Source organism: Desmodus rotundus, chromosome 11 (assembly GCF_022682495.2).
Source record: "Desmodus rotundus isolate HL8 chromosome 11, HLdesRot8A.1, whole genome shotgun sequence".
Lineage (NCBI taxonomy): Eukaryota > Metazoa > Chordata > Mammalia > Chiroptera > Phyllostomidae > Desmodus > Desmodus rotundus.
In genome coordinates, this window is record NC_071397.1 from 15,081,040 (window position 1) to 15,101,403 (window position 20,364).

General features: G+C 37.6%; 1 protein-coding gene across 4 annotated transcripts in view; it reads right to left on the reverse strand.

Annotated features, from left to right (window-relative positions):
- Nucleotides 1-1,965: 1,965 nt before the first annotated feature.
- Nucleotides 1,966-20,364, reverse strand: part of CRISP1 (cysteine rich secretory protein 1) — a 33,835-nt gene continuing 15,436 nt past the window's right edge. For 2 of the 4 annotated variants that reach the window (XM_053913899.2, XM_045193206.3), the window contains exons 3-8: nt 19,716-19,844; nt 15,700-15,790; nt 14,477-14,625; nt 11,899-11,996; nt 6,346-6,434; nt 1,975-3,310 (exon numbers count right to left, since the gene is read on the reverse strand). In XM_053913899.2, the coding sequence (XP_053769874.1) occupies nt 3,183-3,310; nt 6,346-6,434; nt 11,899-11,996; nt 14,477-14,625; nt 15,700-15,790; nt 19,716-19,844 (684 nt within the window). In that variant the 3' untranslated portion in view covers nt 1,975-3,182. Of the gene's footprint in view, nt 3,311-6,345; nt 6,435-11,898; nt 11,997-14,476; nt 14,626-15,699; nt 15,791-19,715; nt 19,845-20,364 lie in introns of all 4 variants that reach the window. The other 2 variants (XM_053913898.2, XM_053913900.2) reach the window with 2 other exon arrangements.

The following is a 20,364-nucleotide window of genomic DNA, read 5'->3' on the forward strand; positions in this document are numbered from 1 at the left end:
GCCCTTCTCTCCAGCTTGTACTTTTTGCCTTTTTTTCTCCTAAACGCTAAGGGTCCTCATGTGACTTGCATCCAGGGGAGCAGCAAGCAGCAGCAGAGGACTTTCTGTTGCCTCTGTAACTTCCTTTCCCGAGTCCATGCAGGCCCTGCCCTGTAGCTTGCCTGCTTTTTGTCTCTCTGTCTCTAAGAGTATACTGTCACTTTTCACTCTAATAAATCATGTTACTATCACTAAAACTTTTCCCACATCTGTGTTGCTGAAATTCTTTTCCCTTGACACTGCCCAAGAATCTATTTCCTTCCGTAACACTCATATGTAGAATTGTGATAATAATTTCGACCTCAGAAGGATGTTGTGTAGTTTAAATAATATCATATGCATAACTTAATGTTTGCTATACATTTTGCAAAAGTCTCAATACTTGAAGGCAGTTCCTACGGAGATAATGATTTCTACCACAGCCTGAAGCCAGAAACCTAAATGCAGTTGAAATTTGCAGTAGTAAAATAATTGTCATGCTTCTCAGAGATAATTGAGCTTTATTTAAAGAACACACGTGAAAAAATTCTTATAGATATGAATTTTTAGTTGTGCACTGGTTTTGGTTATACAGCTTAGTGGCTAGACAGTCAGGTACTTCACGTAGTGTTCCCTCAACATTTCCAGTACCCTACCTATTGGCTGCATTTCCTGTGCTTTACTTACTTCCCCATGACTCCTTTGTAATTACCAGTTTGTGCCTGTCAGTCCTTTCACCTTTTTCACTCAGCACCCCAAACCCTCCTCCCCTCTGGCAACCACCAGTTCTCTCTCTGTTATCTGTATTTTCAATTTTGTTTGTTTATTTATATTGTTCTTTAGACTCCACGTATAAGTGAAATCATATGGTATTTGTCTTTCTCTGACTGACTTATTTTCACTGAGCATCCATCCATGCTGTCGCAAATGGTAAGATTTCATTTTTTGTGGTCACGCAATATTTCACTGTATAAGTGTACCACAGCTTTTTTATGTGCTTATCTAGTAATAGCACTTGGGTGGCTTCCCTGGCTTGGCTGTTGTAAGAACATACCTTTGATAAATCCTCTATTTCATTTCTACATGGGGTGATAGGATCCACCCTAGTGAAATTTCTATGCTCCTTCATCTCTTTCCTTCCTATGAAAAGACTTGAACATTACAGGCTGATCTAAGTAGGAGAAACACCATGTCCCCCTATTATTCAGTATATGATCCCAGAAATGTCTTGGGATTTCTGTACCCTTAGCTGTGCCCTCCTTGCACGTTATGGAAAACAAGCCATGACAATATTGCTCTAACTGCTTAAGCCTTGAGCACATTTTGAAAACCCACAATGACCCATAGTGTAGGCCAATTATCAGTCTGTACATCTGGGATCATTCTACTATCCATGCCTCTGTATAAGTTTGGGTAGAACTTGGTTTTGTGTGTGTGGGTGTGAAGTTCTTTTACTTTTTTTTTATTGTTGATCAAGTACAGTTGTCTCCATTATCCCTCCACCAAAAATGGAACTGCCTTTTGACCTGGCAATTCCACTGCTGGGGTTACACCCTAAGAATTCCGAGACACTAATGTAAGAGAACCTATGCACCCCAATGTTCACAGCAGCACAATTTACAATAGCCAAGTGCTGGAAGCAACTTAAACGTCGATCAGTAAATGAATGGATCAAACAACTGTGGTACATTTACACAATGGAATACTATGCAGCAGAAAGAAAGAAGGAGCTCCTACTCTTGGAGATAGCATGGATATGAAGCTCTTTTACATAAAAATTATGAGTGGTTTCAAATCCAAATCATTCAGTTTGTCTTCCCTTCAAGTTTCCCCATAATCTGGATCCACTTTTGGGCCCATTCACTCTCTCCTGTGAACCCAACAACCTAATGAGGATTTTGTCCTCAATGATGCTCTTTACTATCTTTGCTTCACTGGTCTTCTAGACATCCATTAGGATATATGTCTAGGTCTTACTGTCTAGGTCTTCTAGACATCCATTAGGATATATACGCATGCATGCAAACACACAAACACACCTGTTTTTAGTGGAACAGTGCTTTTGGTCTCCTGGGTCCAGTTATGACCTTCTCCCCTGACAATGACCTGGAACATATCACGAGATTTCATTCTATAAGTAGTGTGTTGCTGTGATCACAACCGTTCCTGGTAAACTGTGGTCATGGGGGTAATGTTGGGAAGCATTTTTTAAAAGTTACACTATAATTTGTATCACATTTCCTTGTAGATATTTAGCATAGGAAGCTTATTTGGGGTCCCGCAGACAATTGTCATCCTTGAAGTGAAATTTGGTTTCTACTGCCTCTTTCTTATATGTGTTATGACAAAAGAGCACATTTATGAAAAAAAAATCCTGAAACTGAAAACAAAATACCAGGTACCAGGATCTATAGGCAGCCATGTAGCTGTACACTTCACCAATTTGTTTAACGTTCAGATTCACTAATATTTACATCTTTATTTGAAATGAGCGAGGCAATATCCTCTATACTTTATGAATTAAGCTTTGTAAGTCATCAGTGCTGATTCCATATATTGTGAAATTAAGGACACACACGTTTTTTTCCCCTGCTTTACAAATATGTATAGATATAGCAATGAAACAATAAGACACTTAAAACCACTTGCAGTTAAGTAATATTTACCTTGCAATGAATGATACTGGACCCTTTGTTTGTTTTGTAGATTATTTTAATGATTGATTTAAAACGAAAGCAAAGAAGTGAAGAATTTTTAGCTTATGTAAGCTACGCAAAGAAGACAAACATCGGGCTGGTGGGAGATGTAAGAAAGCAGGGGAAGGAGTTAGAGAGAGAAAGAGGGGCCCAGTTGTGCCTTAGATGAATGATGTCAACTTAGGAACTCTAAATCACAAAGCTTAAATATGGAGCAGGTGTTCAACAAGACCTTTCACTGCAGGAGTAAGAAAATTTAAAACAATGTTACTTCAGGATGTACCAAGACAGGAGTGGGTGGCATTAATATAAATATCTGATGCCCATATATGATTAGTGAAAAATTAGGATCTCAAGTATAATTAAAACCAAATGAAATTCAGCAGAAGCTACTGAAGCAAATTAAGGTAAAAGGTACAATCCAGCGGACATTTGCTCAGCATTACATTCTAGCTGAAACAGCAAAGGTTATGTTATCTCTGTGTTACAAAGACAACTGGCTCTGCACAGCAGTGCCACTGACGGGTGGCCGCATCCATGCACCTGTTTTAGCACTTTACAGTTGGTGTACTCATCATAGTAGATGCAGGGGTTAGCTGGAAGGAAAAACATGGTCACACGACATTACTCTCAAAAAATCACAGTCGCTGGGGAAAGAGATCATCTCCTTAAATGTATATATAAACATCAAATTTATTAATAACTAATTCATGTTCATTATCATGAGCTAATAATATTAGAATGGAAAACAGGTAAGGAGTCAGTTATTTTAAAAAAAGAATATGAAAGTATGGTCTGTAAGTAAACAGATTTCCTTAATCACAACTGTTTTTTTTTGGTGGGACATATCTAAGCGGATTAGAGATGAATCATCTTTATCAATTAGAATATCATTTTGAAACCATTGACATCATACACTATATATAATAAAGTGCTAAAAGGTTTACTTACTCATTGTAGTCTGCTTATTTGGTGCCATAGCATTTAATAGGTAAGGCATTGCTTAGGATTATTAAAATTAGTACACACCCATTTACACTAGGGTTTATTTCTGGGCTCTCTATTCTATTCCATGGGCACATGTCTGTCTTAAACCAGTATGACACTGAGTACTGTAGTTTTGCAGTGGGTTTTGAAATCTGAAAGTGTAAGTCATCTAGCATTGTTTTTTTAATGAAAAAATTAATATATAGCCGACTAAAAATTATACAAAATCCGCATATACAAAACCAACATTTCTCAAATAATCTCTTCACCAGAGATTTTTATGAAATAAAAATGCAATGGGTTCTGTCCAACAAACAGGCATATACATACATCAATATTTCTTTAAATAAGTTATCCATCATTCTGCCACCCATCCACCATTCTGCTATGTAATATTTTAAAAAATATGATGTAATAGATTTTTTTCTGTAACATGTTTTTTCTTTGACTTGTTTAAACTGTTTTCATTAATGTTTTCTCTTTTATTCTTTACTCTCCTTAGTTTTATTGAGATATAACTGGTATATAACATTGTATTAGTTTAAGGTGTACAACACAATAATTTTATATATATAAATACTATATATGAATACTGTGTGTGTGTGTATATACTATATATAGCAGGTTGTCTTCATCCATTGATCTGTCGATAGACTGGTTGTTGTTTCCACGACCTGGCTACTGGCAATAACAATGAACATGAAGGTGCAGATTATCTTTTTGAGCTAGTGTTTTCAGTTTCTTTGGATAAATAGAAGTAGAGTTGCTGGATCATATGATAGTTCCATTTTTAATTATTTGAGGAACTTCCATGCCATTTGATAAAGTGATCAGTTTACATTCCCTTCAACAGAGCACAAGGGGTTCCCTCTTCTCCACATTTTCACCATCACTTGTTATCTCTTGTCTTTCCCATAATAGCCATTCTGACAGGTGTGAGGGGGAAAACTAATCATGGTTTTGATTTGCGTTTCTCTGGTGATTGGTGACGTTGAGTGTCTCTTATGTGCCTGATAGGAGAGAGTGTCAGAGGGTTAAGAGTAGTCACTGTCTTCTTTGGAAAAGTGTCTCTTTAGTTCCTCTGCCCATTTGTAAACTGGATTGTTTGGGATTCTTGCTGTTGAGTCATATGGTCCTTTATATATTTTGGATATTAACCCTGATTCAGATATATGATTTGCCAACATTTTCTCCCATTTATGTTTCCTTTTCATTCTGATAGCTTTCTTTGAGATGCAGAAACTTTTAAATTTGATGTAGTGGTACTTGTTTACTTTTGCTTCGGTTGCCTTTGCTTCGGGTATTAAATTTTAAAAGTCATTCCCAAGACTGATATCAAGGAGATTTCTCTCATGTTTTATTTTATGAATTTTATGGTTTCAGGTTTCATGTTTGAGTTTTTAATCTACATTGAGTTAATTTTGTATATGGTGTAAGATAGTGGCCCTGGTTCATTCTTTTTCATGAGGCTGTCTAGTTTTCCAGCACCATATGCTGAGGAGACTATCCTTTCCCCTGTATAGTTTCTTCAGACTACTTGGCTCCTGTGTATACTTGGCTCCTTTGTTGTAAATTAATTGACTGCATGTGCATTGGTTTATTTCTGGGCTCTGTCTTCTGTCCCATTGATCTATGTTTCTGTTTTTATGTCAATACCATATTGTTCTGATGACTACAGTTTGTAATATAGTTTGAAATCATGAGTCTGATACCTTCAGCTTTATTCTTTTTTCTCATGGTAGTTTTGACTATATGAGGTCCTTTGTGGTTTCATACAAATTTTCTGATTAATAGTTCTATTTCTATGAAAAATGACAATAGAATTTTGATAAGGATTACAGTTAAGTCTGTAAATAACTTTGGACAAAATGTATATTTTAACAATATTAATTCTTACAATCCATGAGTATGTAATACATTTTCATTTTTTATGTCTTCTTCAATTTCTTCATCAATGTATAATACTTTTCAGTGTATAGATTTTTTACACTTTTGGCTATATTTATTCTTAGGTGTTTTATTCTTTTTGACATAATTGTAACTAGGATTGTTTTTTAAAATTTTTATCTCATAGTTTGTTATTTGTGTATATAAACAGAACTAATTTTCATACATTGATTTTGTATCCTGCAACTTTATTGAATTCAATTATGAAATCTGGCAATTTTGGTGAAGTTGTTAAAATTTTCTATACCCAATATCATTCCATCTGAATTTAAAAAGTTTTACTTCTACATGCCCTAATAAGGTCAAGCAGGCAGGGAAATTATAGAGCAGCAAGCCATGTGAGAACACTGGTAACTTGAAAGCAATATGTCTAATTTAAGGGCTGGAGTAAGAGAGCCCAGAAATCTTTTATCATGCATAGAAAAATTTAAAGTTATGTTAATATTTTATCTAGGGTGCCCCTGTTAGGGTCTTTAAAATTTAGGGTGGACACTTGAGTTTAGACCTACACATTCTAATAGATTTAATCAATGGTCTGGGTCGGGGGAGAAGTGAAAATCAAATAATGTTGATCTTTCCAGTTAAACGATTGAGATAAAAGTTATAGGAAAGTGCAATATTATTAAATGCTGATTTAAAGGATTCATGACACCTGAGTCAACAGTCAATGTTAAGCAAACTAGCACGTAAAACTTACTACAAAGTCCATCTTCACAGTTATTTGGACAATCTTCACATGGACTTCCCAGTACATAAGGTTGATGCCTTGTCTCAGGTTCATTTCCCCTTAAAAAAAAAAAGAGTCTAATAAAATTGATGTTTGAAAAAGACATATAAAATGTACTCACTATTTACAATCAATTTTAAATACAACTTTTGCAAACCACTTGTACATAACAATGATAATCTTTAAGATGGTTTAATATTTCTAGACTTACAATGAGGAAAATTTATCTCTTTAAATGTACAACTGGCAACTGTGGTGTCCTAAGAATACTTTGAGGCAGTTTGTACCTCTTTGGACAGTCAAGTCCTAAGTAGCAGAACAGCTTTAGAGCCATTTACAAAAGTGTCCTATTGGAAACTTTTCTTTATACCCATAAGAACTTGACTAACAGTCATGAAAAATTACATGTTCTTAATATTGCTAACAAAAGGCTTGCATCATGATGGCAGAATAGGCAGGCGTGTCTCACCTCTTTGCACAACCACATCAAAATTATGACTAAAATATAGAACAGCCATCATTTAGAACCGTAAGAAATTGAGTAGAACAGAAGTCTGAAAACTACAGAATTTTAAAAAACCACATCCATCGAGACTGAGATGGCAAGCTGGAGCCATATCCGAGACTCCACCAACCTGGCTAACCTTATTTGACCTGCCTTGGAGATCCCCAGAGACTCTGCCACACCCAATTTACAAGCCCACCGAAACTTCATTTCCATATACATAGCTGGTGTTGGCTCATGCTTCACAACTTCTTAAATCCTATTAAACAAGCAACAGCTGGCCTCAGTGAGCCCCAGGCCTTGCACTAAAAGCAGCCAGCCTAGATTCACAGTTTGGTTTTGCTTGGGATTCTCCAAGCCCAGCACAAGTAGCAGCCATCTCAGATTGCTTTATAGCTCAGGAAGGGTGGATCCAAGCAAAACATAGGAGGGGGCTGATCTTGGTCTGCATCACCTGGGAAACCCCAGGGCCAGTGCAACCAGTGGACAGCTGCAGACCATATCAGGGTACCACCACTCTTCCCTGCACAGCTGATCCACCATGGAGGGTGGAGTTTGGTGGTAAGTGGTCCCAGCCAATCCTTGCAATTGACTGGCCTGGATAAATCCTCCCCATTGATCTGCTAACAGTAACCAAGGCTCAACTATAAGAGGATGGTATACTCAGCCCACACAAAGGGCACACCTCAAGTACCCAAGTTGGTGATAGGTGAGGCTGTACCACTGGACCCTACAGGACACCTACCACTTTAGGCCACACTACCAAGACACAAAGTCAAAGCAGCTCTACCTAATAGAAACAAACATAGAAACAAACACAGGGAGGCTGCCAAAACAAGGAGACAAGGAAACATGGCTCAAATGAAAGAACAGATCAAAACTCCAGAAAAAAAGCTAAACAAAATGGAGATAAACAATATATCAGATGCAGAGTTCAAAACAGTGGTTAGAAGGATGCTCAAGGAACTTAGTGAGAACTTCAGCATAAAATAAATCCAGTCAGAAATGGATACACTCATTGAAAAAAAGAATAGTTTACAGGGAAACAACAGCAGAGTGGATGAAGCCAAGATTCAAGTTAATGCTATGCAGTAACTTAAGGAAGCAAAAAACAAACAAAACAACCAATCAGAACAACAACAAGAAAAATGAATCCCCAAAATGAGGATAGTATAAGCAGTCTCTGGAACAACTTCAAGAGGTCCAAATTCACATCATAGGGGTGCCAGAAGGAGAAAAGAAAGTGCAAAATATTGGAAATCTATTCAAAAAAACAATGAAAGAAAGCTTCGCTAATTTGGTGAAGGAAATAGACATGCAAACCCAGGAAGCACAGAGAGTCCCAAACAAGATGGATGCAAAGAGGCCCACTCCAAGACACATTATAATTAAAATACCAAAGGTTAATGATACAGAGAGAATCTCGAAAGCAGAGAGAGAAAAGCAGTTAGTTACCTTCAGGGGAGTTCCTATAAGACTGTCAGTTGAGTTCTCAAAAGAATCTTTGCAGGGTAGAAGGGTTTGGCAGGAAATAATTCAAAGTCATGAAAAGCAGGGACCTACAGCCAAGATCACTTTACCCAGCAAAGCTATCATTTAGAATCGAAGGACAGATAAAGAGCTTCCCAGACAAGAAAAAAACTAAAGGAGTTCATCATCATCAAACCATTATTTTTTAATATATTTTATTGATTATGCTATTACAGTTGTCCCATTTTCACCCCTTTATTCCCCTCTGCCCTGCACACCCCCTCCCATCCACAGTCCCCCCCTTTAGTTCATGTCCATGGGTCATATATATAAGTTCTTTGGCTTCTACATTTCCTATGTTATTCTTAACCTCCCCCTGTCTATCTTCTACCTACCATTTATGCTTCTTATTCCCTGTACCTTTTCCCCGTCTTAGAGTAATCTTGGATGTAGGTCCTTGCCTTTCATGATTTGGAACACTTCTTTCTAGCCCCTCCTTGCCTGCAAGGTTTCTTTTGAGAAATCAGCTAACAGTCTTATGGGAACTCCTTTGTAGGAACTCCTTTGTAGATTACTCCTTTAATCTTGAGTAATGTAAGTATGGTGTGACTTGGTGTGTGCTTCCTTTGGTCCAACTTTTTTAGGACTCTCTGAGCTTCCTGGATTTCCTAGAATTCTATTTCCTTTGCCAGATTGGGGAAGTTCTCCTTCGTTATTTGTTCAAATAAGTTTCAATTTCTTGCTCTTCCTCTTCTCCTTCTGGCACCCCTATGATTTGGATGTTGGAACATTTAAAGATGTCCTGGAGGTTCCTAAGTCTCTCCTCATGTTTTTGAATTCTTGTTTCTTCATTGTGTTCTGGTTGAATGTGTCTTACTTTCTTCTGGTCCACACCATTGATTTGAGCCCTGGTTTCCTTTCCCATCACCGTTGGACCATGTACATTTTCCTTTATTTCACTTAGCATTGTCTTCATTTTTTCATCTAATTTGTGAGCATATTCATCCAATTCTGTGAGCATCCTGATTACCAGTGTTTTGAACTGTGTATCTGATAGGTTGGCTATCTCTTCATCACTTAGTCATACTTTTTCTGGAGCTTTTCTCTGTTCTTTCTTTGGGCCATGTTTTGTCTCAGCAGGCCTGTTATATGGTAAGGGGTAGAGCCTTAGGTGTTCACCAGGGTGGGCAACCCACATCACTGTATTGTGACTCTGTATGTGGAGGAGGGGTCCAAGAGGGAACAGTGACACTTGCTCTGCTCTCTGCTGGTTTTCAGTCACTTTCCCCACTACCCACAATCCAATTTGGCCCTTCTGGTGCTGATTCCTGGGTAGGTGGGCTTGTGTATGTTCTAAGACCCTGTGGGTATCTCCAAGGAACTCTCCTGTGAGACTGGGAGTTTCTCTTGCTGCTGCTTGAACCCCCACAGGTGTTTTTGGTCAGAGGTTTGAGGCTTTATTTCCTCAGGATGGAATCCTAGGTTGCATGGTCTGTCTTGCTCCCCAGTTGTTCCTCCCGGTTTATCTGCACACAAATGTGAGACTGCCCAGTCCTAGATCCACCATCTTGCCAGATCCTCCAGCCACCACCTTGCCCACCCCAGTCCTCCAGCCACTGCCTTGCCACAAGTCCTCTCCACTCAGCTGCCTATCTCCGCCCCTCCTACTGGTCTGTATGAATGTTTCTTATTTAACTCCTTGGTTGTCAGACTTCCATACAGTTCGATTTTCTGTCAGTTCTGATTGTTTTTTGTTTTTAAATTTGTTGTTGTCCTTCTTTTGGTTGTGCGAGGAGGCACAGTGTGTCTACCTATGCTGCATCTTGGCCGGAAGTTCAAAATAAAATGGCAAAAATTACAAATCTATGAACAGTTGTATCTAAAAAAACAAATTAAGCAAACAAGAAGAACAGAGACAAAATCATGGATATGGAGAGCATTCAAGGGTTGCCAGATAGTAGCAGGATGTGTGGGAATGGGTGAGAGGTGAGGGGATTAAGAAGTACAATGGATAGTTACACAATAGCCATGGGGATGTAAGGTATAGGAAATGGAATAGCCAAAGAAATTATATGCATGGAACATGGACATGATCAATGGTGGGGGGATTGTCTGAGGGAGTGGGGGATGCTGGGTGGAGGGGGCAAAGGAGGAAAATGAGTACAACTGTAATGGCATAATCAATAACATATTACAATAAGAAAAGTTTTAAGTGTGTGGAGATGTTCTTATTTCATCTTGCACTACATCATAACAAACTTGATACATGTGAGTGTCTTTTATAAAAACATATAATGTATTATAAAAAATAAAAGTACACCAGCATAGCTAAATGTAGAGAGTTGCAGGAGAGAGTGCATAGGTAAGACTTTCCAGTTCTGAGGTAGTTTGAAATTGCAGAGAAGACAGGTTTACCTGCAGACATCTAAGAACACAATGTGGATGACTTGTACTTAATATCACTTAAGGAAACAAAGTAAATGTTCTTGCCGAAAGAACATTCTATCCAAGTTTTTCTCTTTGATATTGAAATTGTTAAAATTTTACCTCATAAAAGAAATTTATCACTTACTAAGGATTTTTGTCAGAAATATGGCAAAATTTTTGCCAAGAAAATTCTTCTATCACAACTCCACATTCTACTGTCTTTAATATTTTCAGAAGTTCACCACAGACCATCAACCCCTTCCAAGATTCAGTCCAATTGATGTGGTATAAATGCAAGCAGATCTTATTTTTCTCAGCATTAATAAAGTCACAACAAATATTAGCTACTTAAATAAAGACATAATAAGACCAGAAAGAACTCATATAGAGCTATTATGTGAATATTTTATATAAATTGCATCTATAATGACTTTGGAGAACTCATTTAAAGTATAAGCGTGGTCGCACATGATCAGAAAAATCATATTCATTGGTTCATATTGAACATCTTTTCCTGAGCTACACATGTGGGAGACAGTGGTAAAACACCATGGGGACAAAGAGTACCTGCCCTTCACTGAAACAATCAGGTTATTCCTTCTAGGAACTTATACTAACACTGTTGAATATGTAAATTTAATTTCTAAAGAAAAGGCATATACCAATAGTTACACTAAAAAGCTAAATACAAGAACACTTGGGTTTTTCTGTTTATTCTTTATACTCTGCTGAATTTCTGGCCTTGCATTAGAAAAGTACTCCACATTGTTGAAGTGAATATCATTTTTCTTTCTTTACTTTTTTTGCTTGAGCTATCTCAAATTTGTCTCTCTTAACTATTATTACTTGAAGTATCAATAATATATAGAAAGACTACTGGTAATCCTCAATTTGAACATTGTATTAGTGATATATAGATATATTTAGGAAAATATGATTAAAGAAAAGTGTGTGTTTGTGTTTAATATTTTAGGTAATGGCCAAATGACATTTTATCTCCAAAGTTCTGTTTAATTGATATGAAATATTTATTTGATTTTTATTTTATGTTTGAGAAACTAGAATAAGGGAAGGGGATAAATTTCTAAAAGCTACATAAACCCAAACCATATAATACATACTCATGGCAATAGTGACAAACATAGAGATATTGAGGTGACATTTTCTTGCAGCATGGTGACACACCACAGCCAATGAGGTAAGAAGTAGCCCAAACAATCTGTAAACATAAAGAGATAATTGTATTAATACCTTCATATTTTCCTAAATGGTTATAATATGAATACTGTTATCTATGATTGAAAATAAACACCCTTGCTGTTAGGTTACTTTGAGTATAGCCTATGAGGAAGTCATAATAACAGAAAGATTTCCATGTGTCTCCTTAACACATTCATATCACACTCAGTGGCAATCATTGATAGTGGCTCATTCTCTTCCTCCTAAGCCTATGTGGAAAAATCAGATAACATGATGAAGGTGGCTTGGTGCTTATAGAAAAATCAAAACATGGGAGAAACTTTACTTAAGCATCAGTGAGTAGGTATAGTGCAGAGTAATGAGTTGGCAGGATAACTTAGGTTCAATTTTTTATCTCTACCTCTTCCTGGTGGGATGATTATCTACCATGATTTACCACGATATTACAGTTTTGTAGGACAATGTCCTTGTAATTAGGAAATACATGTTGACATACCAAAAACTAAATGTCATGACTTCAGTAACTTACTTTTAAAGGGTTCAGAACAAATGTGTATTTTTATAGAGATATAAATAAATTTGACAAAATGTGAAGAATTTATGAATATAAGTAGGAATGGTATTTATTATACCTTTAGTGAATATCTTTTGTGTGCTTAAAATGCTTTGAAATAAAAAGCTGGGCAAAGAAGAGTGATGGCAGAAAGATGATGGATTAGGAAGTTCCAAACTCTTATTTCTTCATGGATATAGTAAAACTAAACTACTACAGTCTGGCCAAATTAGCTTTATAGAAGCTGTGGAAAGCTGTCAAAGATTTATAGCAACCAAGTGAACACCAAGTCAAGAAAAAGCCACAATGAAAATGGTAGAAAAAATTTCAATAACTTTTCACTCTTCCTTGACATGCTGCCTTCCTTCTTGCCACAGCATGATTGGGAGAAGACGATCTAGATTCTGTTTCCCCACTTGGGCTGGAGGAAGTAGAAAGGCCTTTATTTGCAATGACCTAACCCCCCTTGTACTACCCCAAGAAATATTCCTGTTTCCCTGAGTTAGAGCTCAGATGGCACTGTGAGGTGTAGTTCAGGTCTCAGGCTAGGAAAAGCCATGGGAAACAGGGGGCTTAGCTCATTAAAGCTGAAGAGGAACAACAAGCCTACTGACACCTGAGGCAAGGGATTATATGTAATGAAATACTACAGAACATCTAAAGTGCCAAGAAGAAGGTGGGTTGAGAAACTGTGGGAAATTAAGAGATTTAAAAGCACCTATGCTTTGGGGGGAATTAAAAAAAAAATCAGACATATTTTTAGAAAGATACCTGCTCAGAAAAATAACATAAAATGACCTCTAAGTTTTACCCTGGACTGATGCCCAGTCTCAAAATATGCCCTTCTAGTTAATTAATTTAGGTTAAATGAGGTTATAAGGGTGGGGCCGTGAAATACTAGGATCAGTATCCTTCTGAGAAAAGGCACAGAGCTCAACCCCCTCTCCAGGTATGCGCAGAAGGAAGACCATATAACCACATAGCGAGAAGATGGCCATATACAAGCCAGGATGAGAGCTCTCACAAAAAGTGACTATGCTCCAGATGTTCACAGACTCGTAGCCTCTAGAACTGTGAGAGAATACATTTATATTGTTTAATCTACCCAGCCTGTGATATCTTGCTATGGTACCATACAGCGTAGATGTGAACAAATTGGAAATTCCATTGCTGTTGGGAATGTAAAATAATACAGCTGCTGTTGAAGACAATGTACAAGGTCCTGCAATAATTAAACATAGAATCACCATATGATCCAGACTTTTTACATCTGGGTACCTATCCAAAATAATTGAAACAGGGTATGACAGATATTTGTGTACACCAATGTTTTATATATATATAAATCTTGCTATATATATATGGCAAGATTATTCTCAATAGTCAAAAGGCAGAAACAACCTAATTATCTGTTGATGGATGAATGGATAAACAGCAGGTGGTATACACATACAATGAAACTTTTTTTCAGCCTTACAAAGGAGTAATATTCTAACACACACTACAACATGGATGAACATGGATTGAGGATATTATGCTAAGTGAAATAGGCAGACAGGTATAAAAAGACAAGTATTAGATGATTCAATTCATAGAGACAGAAAGTAGACTGGTGGTTGCCAGAGAATGAGGACAGGGAGGAATAGGAAGTTATTGTGTAATGGGTATGAAGTTTTAGTTTGGGGAGATGAAAAGTTCTGGAGAAGGATGGTGGTGATATTTGAATGTAGAAAATCAAATATGTAAAGGAAGAAACATCCGCTCCAACTCATCTGTGAAGACAATCACATTTCCTTGTGTTGCAAATTATAAGAGGAACTCAGTGAGTTTCGTGTAAGTTTGCAAAAAGGTGGTTAGAATGATTTCCCTTAGTTCTCAGTCACCTATGTTTCCCACGTGATCATAGTCACTTAAGCAATACGTGTATTTGCCGGTCCCCAAGTTACCTGAGTATAACGAGCAGCATTTTTCACATCATCCACTGGTGACCAATAGCCATAACGAAAATTTTTAGACTCATTGTACCAGATTTGAATGACATATGACCATGAGATAGCATGAGATGTCAAATGCTTATTTTCTCCACAAAAAGTATCTGAAACGAGAGAAAAAGGCTGGGTCATACTCTACAAATTTGAAAATACTTTACAAGGATGATTTCCTTATTTGTACTTTGTAAATGTTATACTGGCCATTCAAGCAATGTCTTTTAAGAGGAGGCAAACTCAGTTGTATCAGTGCTGGCAGTGTTCTTTCTCACCGATGAATAAATGTCTGCTGTTCAGGTTTGGTGAAAACTTGACAGTGCAAGATGATGTGCAAAGCTTGTAAATGAAATCAATCAACATTTCAGTCTCTGCCACTTGCTGATGAAGAAAAGCAAAATCAGTCAGAGCAGACTATGTCTTGTAACAGGGCTCATGGTTTGAAAACAGCTACACAGCAGTATTAATAATGTAAGGTCTTTGAAATAACCATTTGCTCATTTAGCCATCCCATTTGTGATGTGTGCTCTTAATCAAACACGGTATTCAGGAGTGATGTGCATTTCTCTGGGGAAGAAGACTCACATTGCTAATTCACTGCTGAACAATATTGGGCAAAGATGCCCAATAATCAAAAAATATAGAGGTTTCATTCGTATTTTTAAATGTTTTGTAATAAACAATATCTCATAAATATTAATCTCTACTTGAGTAGGAAGTAGTATTGGCTAACAGCGACCTACTTATTACATATACCACAAGATAGAGTCGTTTTTGAGCATCTAAAATTGTTCGTCTGGAAGCTCAGTAGAGTTGAATGTAACTCAACTGTGTTCGTGTTCCAAAGCTCAGGGCATGGCGATGTTGTGGGGAACTGAAATAACGTAGACTGGAAACTTACAGCTATCTAGCTGTACATACCGTCATCATTGTATTACTCGACTATTCTGTAACGCTGAGAGTTTTGATTCTTTTCTTTTGATGTTTAGAATATGGAATTTGAAAAAAATTGAATATCCAAATAAAAAAAATTAATAATGAAACTGTAGTGGGGCCACAATTCACTGTCATTTGTGGAGCAAATATAAGTATAGATGGCATGAATTAAATTACCCTTTCTAGGTTACTTAACAATCCCTGAGGACTTATGAGCACAAAGGGGAGTCATATTAAAATATACCTACGTGTAATTCGCCTCCTAACTGCGTTGCTCTCTGTCAAGTCACAGTCCTTTGATAATATTCTGGCATTTTGGGCAGCTTCTTCATTCCAACTCTACAGTGGAAGAACAAAATATTGTACAAACATATGATATTAATATTTCCTTTTTTAAAGAATTTTTTAAAAATTTTATTTATTTAGTTTTAGAGAGAGGGGAAGAAAAGGAGAAACATCAATGTGTGGTTGCCTCTAGCACACCCCCTACTGTGGACTGGCCTGCAACCCAGGCATGTGGCCTGACTGGGAATCAAACTGGTGACCCTTTGGTTCGCAGGCTGGCACTCAGTCCACTGAGCCACACCAGCCAGGGCTTAACATTTACATAATAAGATTTTGGTTTATCATTTTTAAAAATTCCAAGTTAGAAATATCCTCAATTTAAGTAATTTAAGATAATGTAAATAATTATACAAATTTAAATAGTAATTGAAAGAGGAAGATATAACTTCTAGTTTATTGCTTTAGCCTTTGAATTTACAAAATCAAAATTTGGTAATAAAGTTCAGATATAGCTTCTCTCTTAGAAATATTAAAGAGGTTAAGGAAATACTTCCAGTAAAAAATACCAAAGTTAGAAATCCTTCCCCTCACTTATTGGTACATATTATTTAATCTTTTTGAATCTCAGTTTCTCTAGCTGTAACCTATAATTCTACCCAATTGTTTATTCAAAAATTTTATATGATAACTAATGCAATACAATTCTGATATGATAAATCTTATGTTGCATGTCCAATAAATAAATGATGACTGTGATTAGAAGCAGATACAGTGTCACACATCTCCATATAAAATTGGGAATAATAATACAAATTATAGCTATTACTGCATGCCAGGATCTGTTACTAATTCTGTATGAACATTCCCTCAGCTTTACTCACAGAAATCCTACAAAGGAAGTACTATTATTATTCCCATTTGCCAATGAGAAAATTGAGGCACAGAGATGTTGCATTATTTTCTGAGATAAAACAACAAATACATGGTAAAAGAAAATTAGGATCAAGGGTGTTCTGGCTCCAGAATGTGTGCTCTTAACTCTCAGTGTGCAACAATTGTGCTGAGTTGCAACATTTTCTTTGGCTTATCTCCAATAAAATGAAAGGCAGAATGTCTGTATCATGAGTTACGGGGCTCTCTGACAAACATTCTCCCGGATACCCTTTTCCTTCTCACACTGTGCTACATTCATGTAAAAAACTGTTCAAATATCCTCATGCAGCACATTATCAACCAAGTTGTGGAGCTGGTGTTTTACTATAGGGTTTTACATAAGTCATTTAGCTACTCTTCATAATAATTTCTGGATGACACCTTAACACAGATTGACAATATTTATCTTGGCTTCAACGTTTAACTATTATAAGCATATGCTGCCATCATATTTGTGTCTTAGAATTACACATCAGGTTGATGAATTTAGGAAACTATGAGATGAATTGAGTAATTCATTAACCTGGGATCAAAGGAAAAACATGGTTTTGTCGAGTTTGTTTCATTCAAGAGAGGATTTTAGTAGTGAACACATCTTACTGAAGAAGTAGAGAGGACATAACACATCCCATTAGGACCTGAGCTCTCCTGGCAGTGGGAACATCATCATCGATCACACCCAGTAGTACAAACTCTTGCCTATAATGACCAGGGTACCAAATGCTTGGGATGGGAACTTATCTGGCTAACTTACAGCTGATTGCTTGTCACACATACTGTGATGCACTCACTCCCCAGGTCCCTTTCTGAACTGAAGCACTTATTTCCTCTTAAGCTGGGAGTCCTGCCCACAGACAACTCTACTACTGCCCACCCTGCCTAACATTGTCCTTATTCATGAGCATAACTCCTTCTCTGGGCAGCCATATCCAACAGCGAGTCCATGTGGGAACTGTGAATGCCAGGCCGCCTCCCTCCAACTCAGGACAACTCAGAAAGGTTGTCCTAGTTGCATAGTTTCCCATGGGAGTAGCTGAGGCCTCTGTTGGGCCTGCATCCTCCATATACCCAATGCTGTTTCCCTCTGTACCTTCACACATAGGCCTAAATCTGGAGATGGTTCCCCAACAAACATCCCGTGTGCTGATTTTCATCTCAGACTCTGCTTATGTTGCTGTGTAAATTACCTACAACATTTTATACAGAGTCTGTTGTTCAGACCTCTTTGAGGAAGCTCTCTGGGACATGACCTCTGATTTATGTTGATAAGATACCCTGTTTTTGTGATACACCCCTGATTGAAATCGCAAGTGAATGTTTATAGTTATTGCACCAAAGTTATGAATTCTGCCCTTGACAAGTGGTTCTGTTTAATTAATTTTTAACCCAGGTGTCTACAGCCAAACCACGCTGATCATGCCTGATCTCGTTTTGACCTCAGAAGTTTTTAACCCAATATACAGAAACTTCTTTTTTTAAATACCTGCCTGGCAGTTGTGATGGACTCTTCAGCCCTACAGTAATGCTACAATTTTCTTTCTATCCACATCCTATGCATTGTTTATGGAAGAACTCAATTCCCATAGTCCCTTTAAAATGTTACTCAGTTTTACTGGCGTGCTTAGCTTATCATCTTGTTGCTCTCTCCTACTTCTGTAAATTAGCACTTGAGTAAGTCCATTCTTGTGTCTAATGTTTCCATTGTATAAACCTTTAATCCACGATATGAAATTCTGAAATCAGAGCCTATAATTTCCACTTACTCTATAACTTCTTCAATACTGCCAGCTACACTTATTTGCTCATCTGGAAACCGAGGGGTTTAGACCATGTTTGCCTTAAGGGAAGTAAATAATTAAGAGCAGGTGCCTTTTGCACCTGAGCAGGAGCCGGCCATTTGCATTTGTACCTGTACTGATCAGGTCCTTATGACTGGAGAAGCTACCTAATTTCTCAGGGGTTCAGATGAACACCTGTAAAATAGAAATGTAGTATGTAATCACGGAATTATTGAGTTAAATGAATGAATAGAACAGGTTTCAGAGGAGTGACCGTCAATAGTCAGCACGATACACATGTCAGATACAGCACTCTCAATTTGACAGTGCCGGTAAGGGCCTTTGATTTTTATTGTTTCGTTCCAGTAACACTTAGGATTCTAAGATGACCAAGAGATAAGGTTTGAAATCATTTATCTAGGCACTTGTTTCCTCCACTTTGTCACTTAACATGAGGAAACTGTCACTTAGAATCCTCCTCCAGAGTCCGCTCTATTTCTAACCCTTGCTGCTTTAGGCCAGTCCAGGGTTCAAGGAACCAGAATAAGGCTCCCCCAAAACCTGAATGATACTGCTGTGAGGTAATAAATGCAATGCCAATCACCTGAGACTTACCTAAATTTGTTTTATTTTATAGCACCTAATCGGCTCCCATATCAGGTTTATAGCAGAAATATAATTTCTCCTTTTATGAGATGCAAGGGAAGTAGAAAATAGATTTGTTGATATCTGTTTACCTGGCAGTCTCACCCGGCTTAGAATCTGGACGTCTTTATTCTCGGCAGAATGTCTCAGCCTCTGGGCTGTTGCCTCAGAAAAACAGCTACAAAATGCCTCAATGGCTTGTTAAACAAGTCGTGCTATACTGAGGGTACCGACTGGCAGCATCAGCATTAGCAGGAGCTTGGCCTGGTCTCCACCCCAGGCTTCCCAAATCAGGAGCTCAGCGAGGGGGGCCCAGGAACCTGGCTGTGCCCAGTTCTTCGGGTGCTTCTGGAGCACACTCGGGGTTGAGAAGCGCTGTCCTCGGGCACACTGTGAATGAAGCCAGCCTGTCTGGGCTGGGATTGTTGCTCTGTCATTTACTCACTGCACAATTTTGAGAAAGTTATCTCCTCTGGGCCTCTATTTCTTCTGCTGCTATGCCAGAGGTTTGCTTGTGAAGACCAAGCATTTAGTATATTGAAAGCGAATAGAACTTTATAAAAACTCAGTAAACACCATTACTATTATCATCATCATCGTTACTGCTGTTTGAATAATCTTACCATTTTCAGCATGTTGCCAGCTTCTGGAACTACTGTTTTCCTGATGCTATTGTGTAGAGAAACAATTTCATCTTGAACAGTCGCCAAGTCAGTAAGGATTGCACTATATGGAACCATAGCTGGTTTTGCCTGTTACCAGAAAATTAATTAGTCCTCCTTCTTTAAAGTGGAATTTGTCAGGTACGATGTATTACTTTGCAGACCCATACACAGTTTTAATTTATAATTTACATGGAATAAATAATGATGAAGAGTATTTTAAAATTTGTTATCTCTATATGTTAGTTTCCCTTTCTCCAGTGCTAGCTTTGAGGATTTCCCTATGTCTGTCTGGCATTACACAGTGTATACAGTAGTACAATATTCTGTGATGGGCTGTGTGAAATTCGTAATTGGTACTTTGGCCCAGGTTGTTATTGGGCAGTATGAACCACAGTAGGGTGTCTTGGTAGCATACCTTTGACTGACTGACTTCACTTCCTTGGCTCATTCCCCACCACACCTCCAAGTGTCCTCTTTGCTTCCCAGATAAACCACTTACACTTAAATTCCTGTTTAAAGGTCTGCATCTAGGAGAACCTAATGTAAGAGATTCATTACAAGTACAAAGATTCAAGTCTCTTTAACTCAGAATTTACATCTTTGTCTT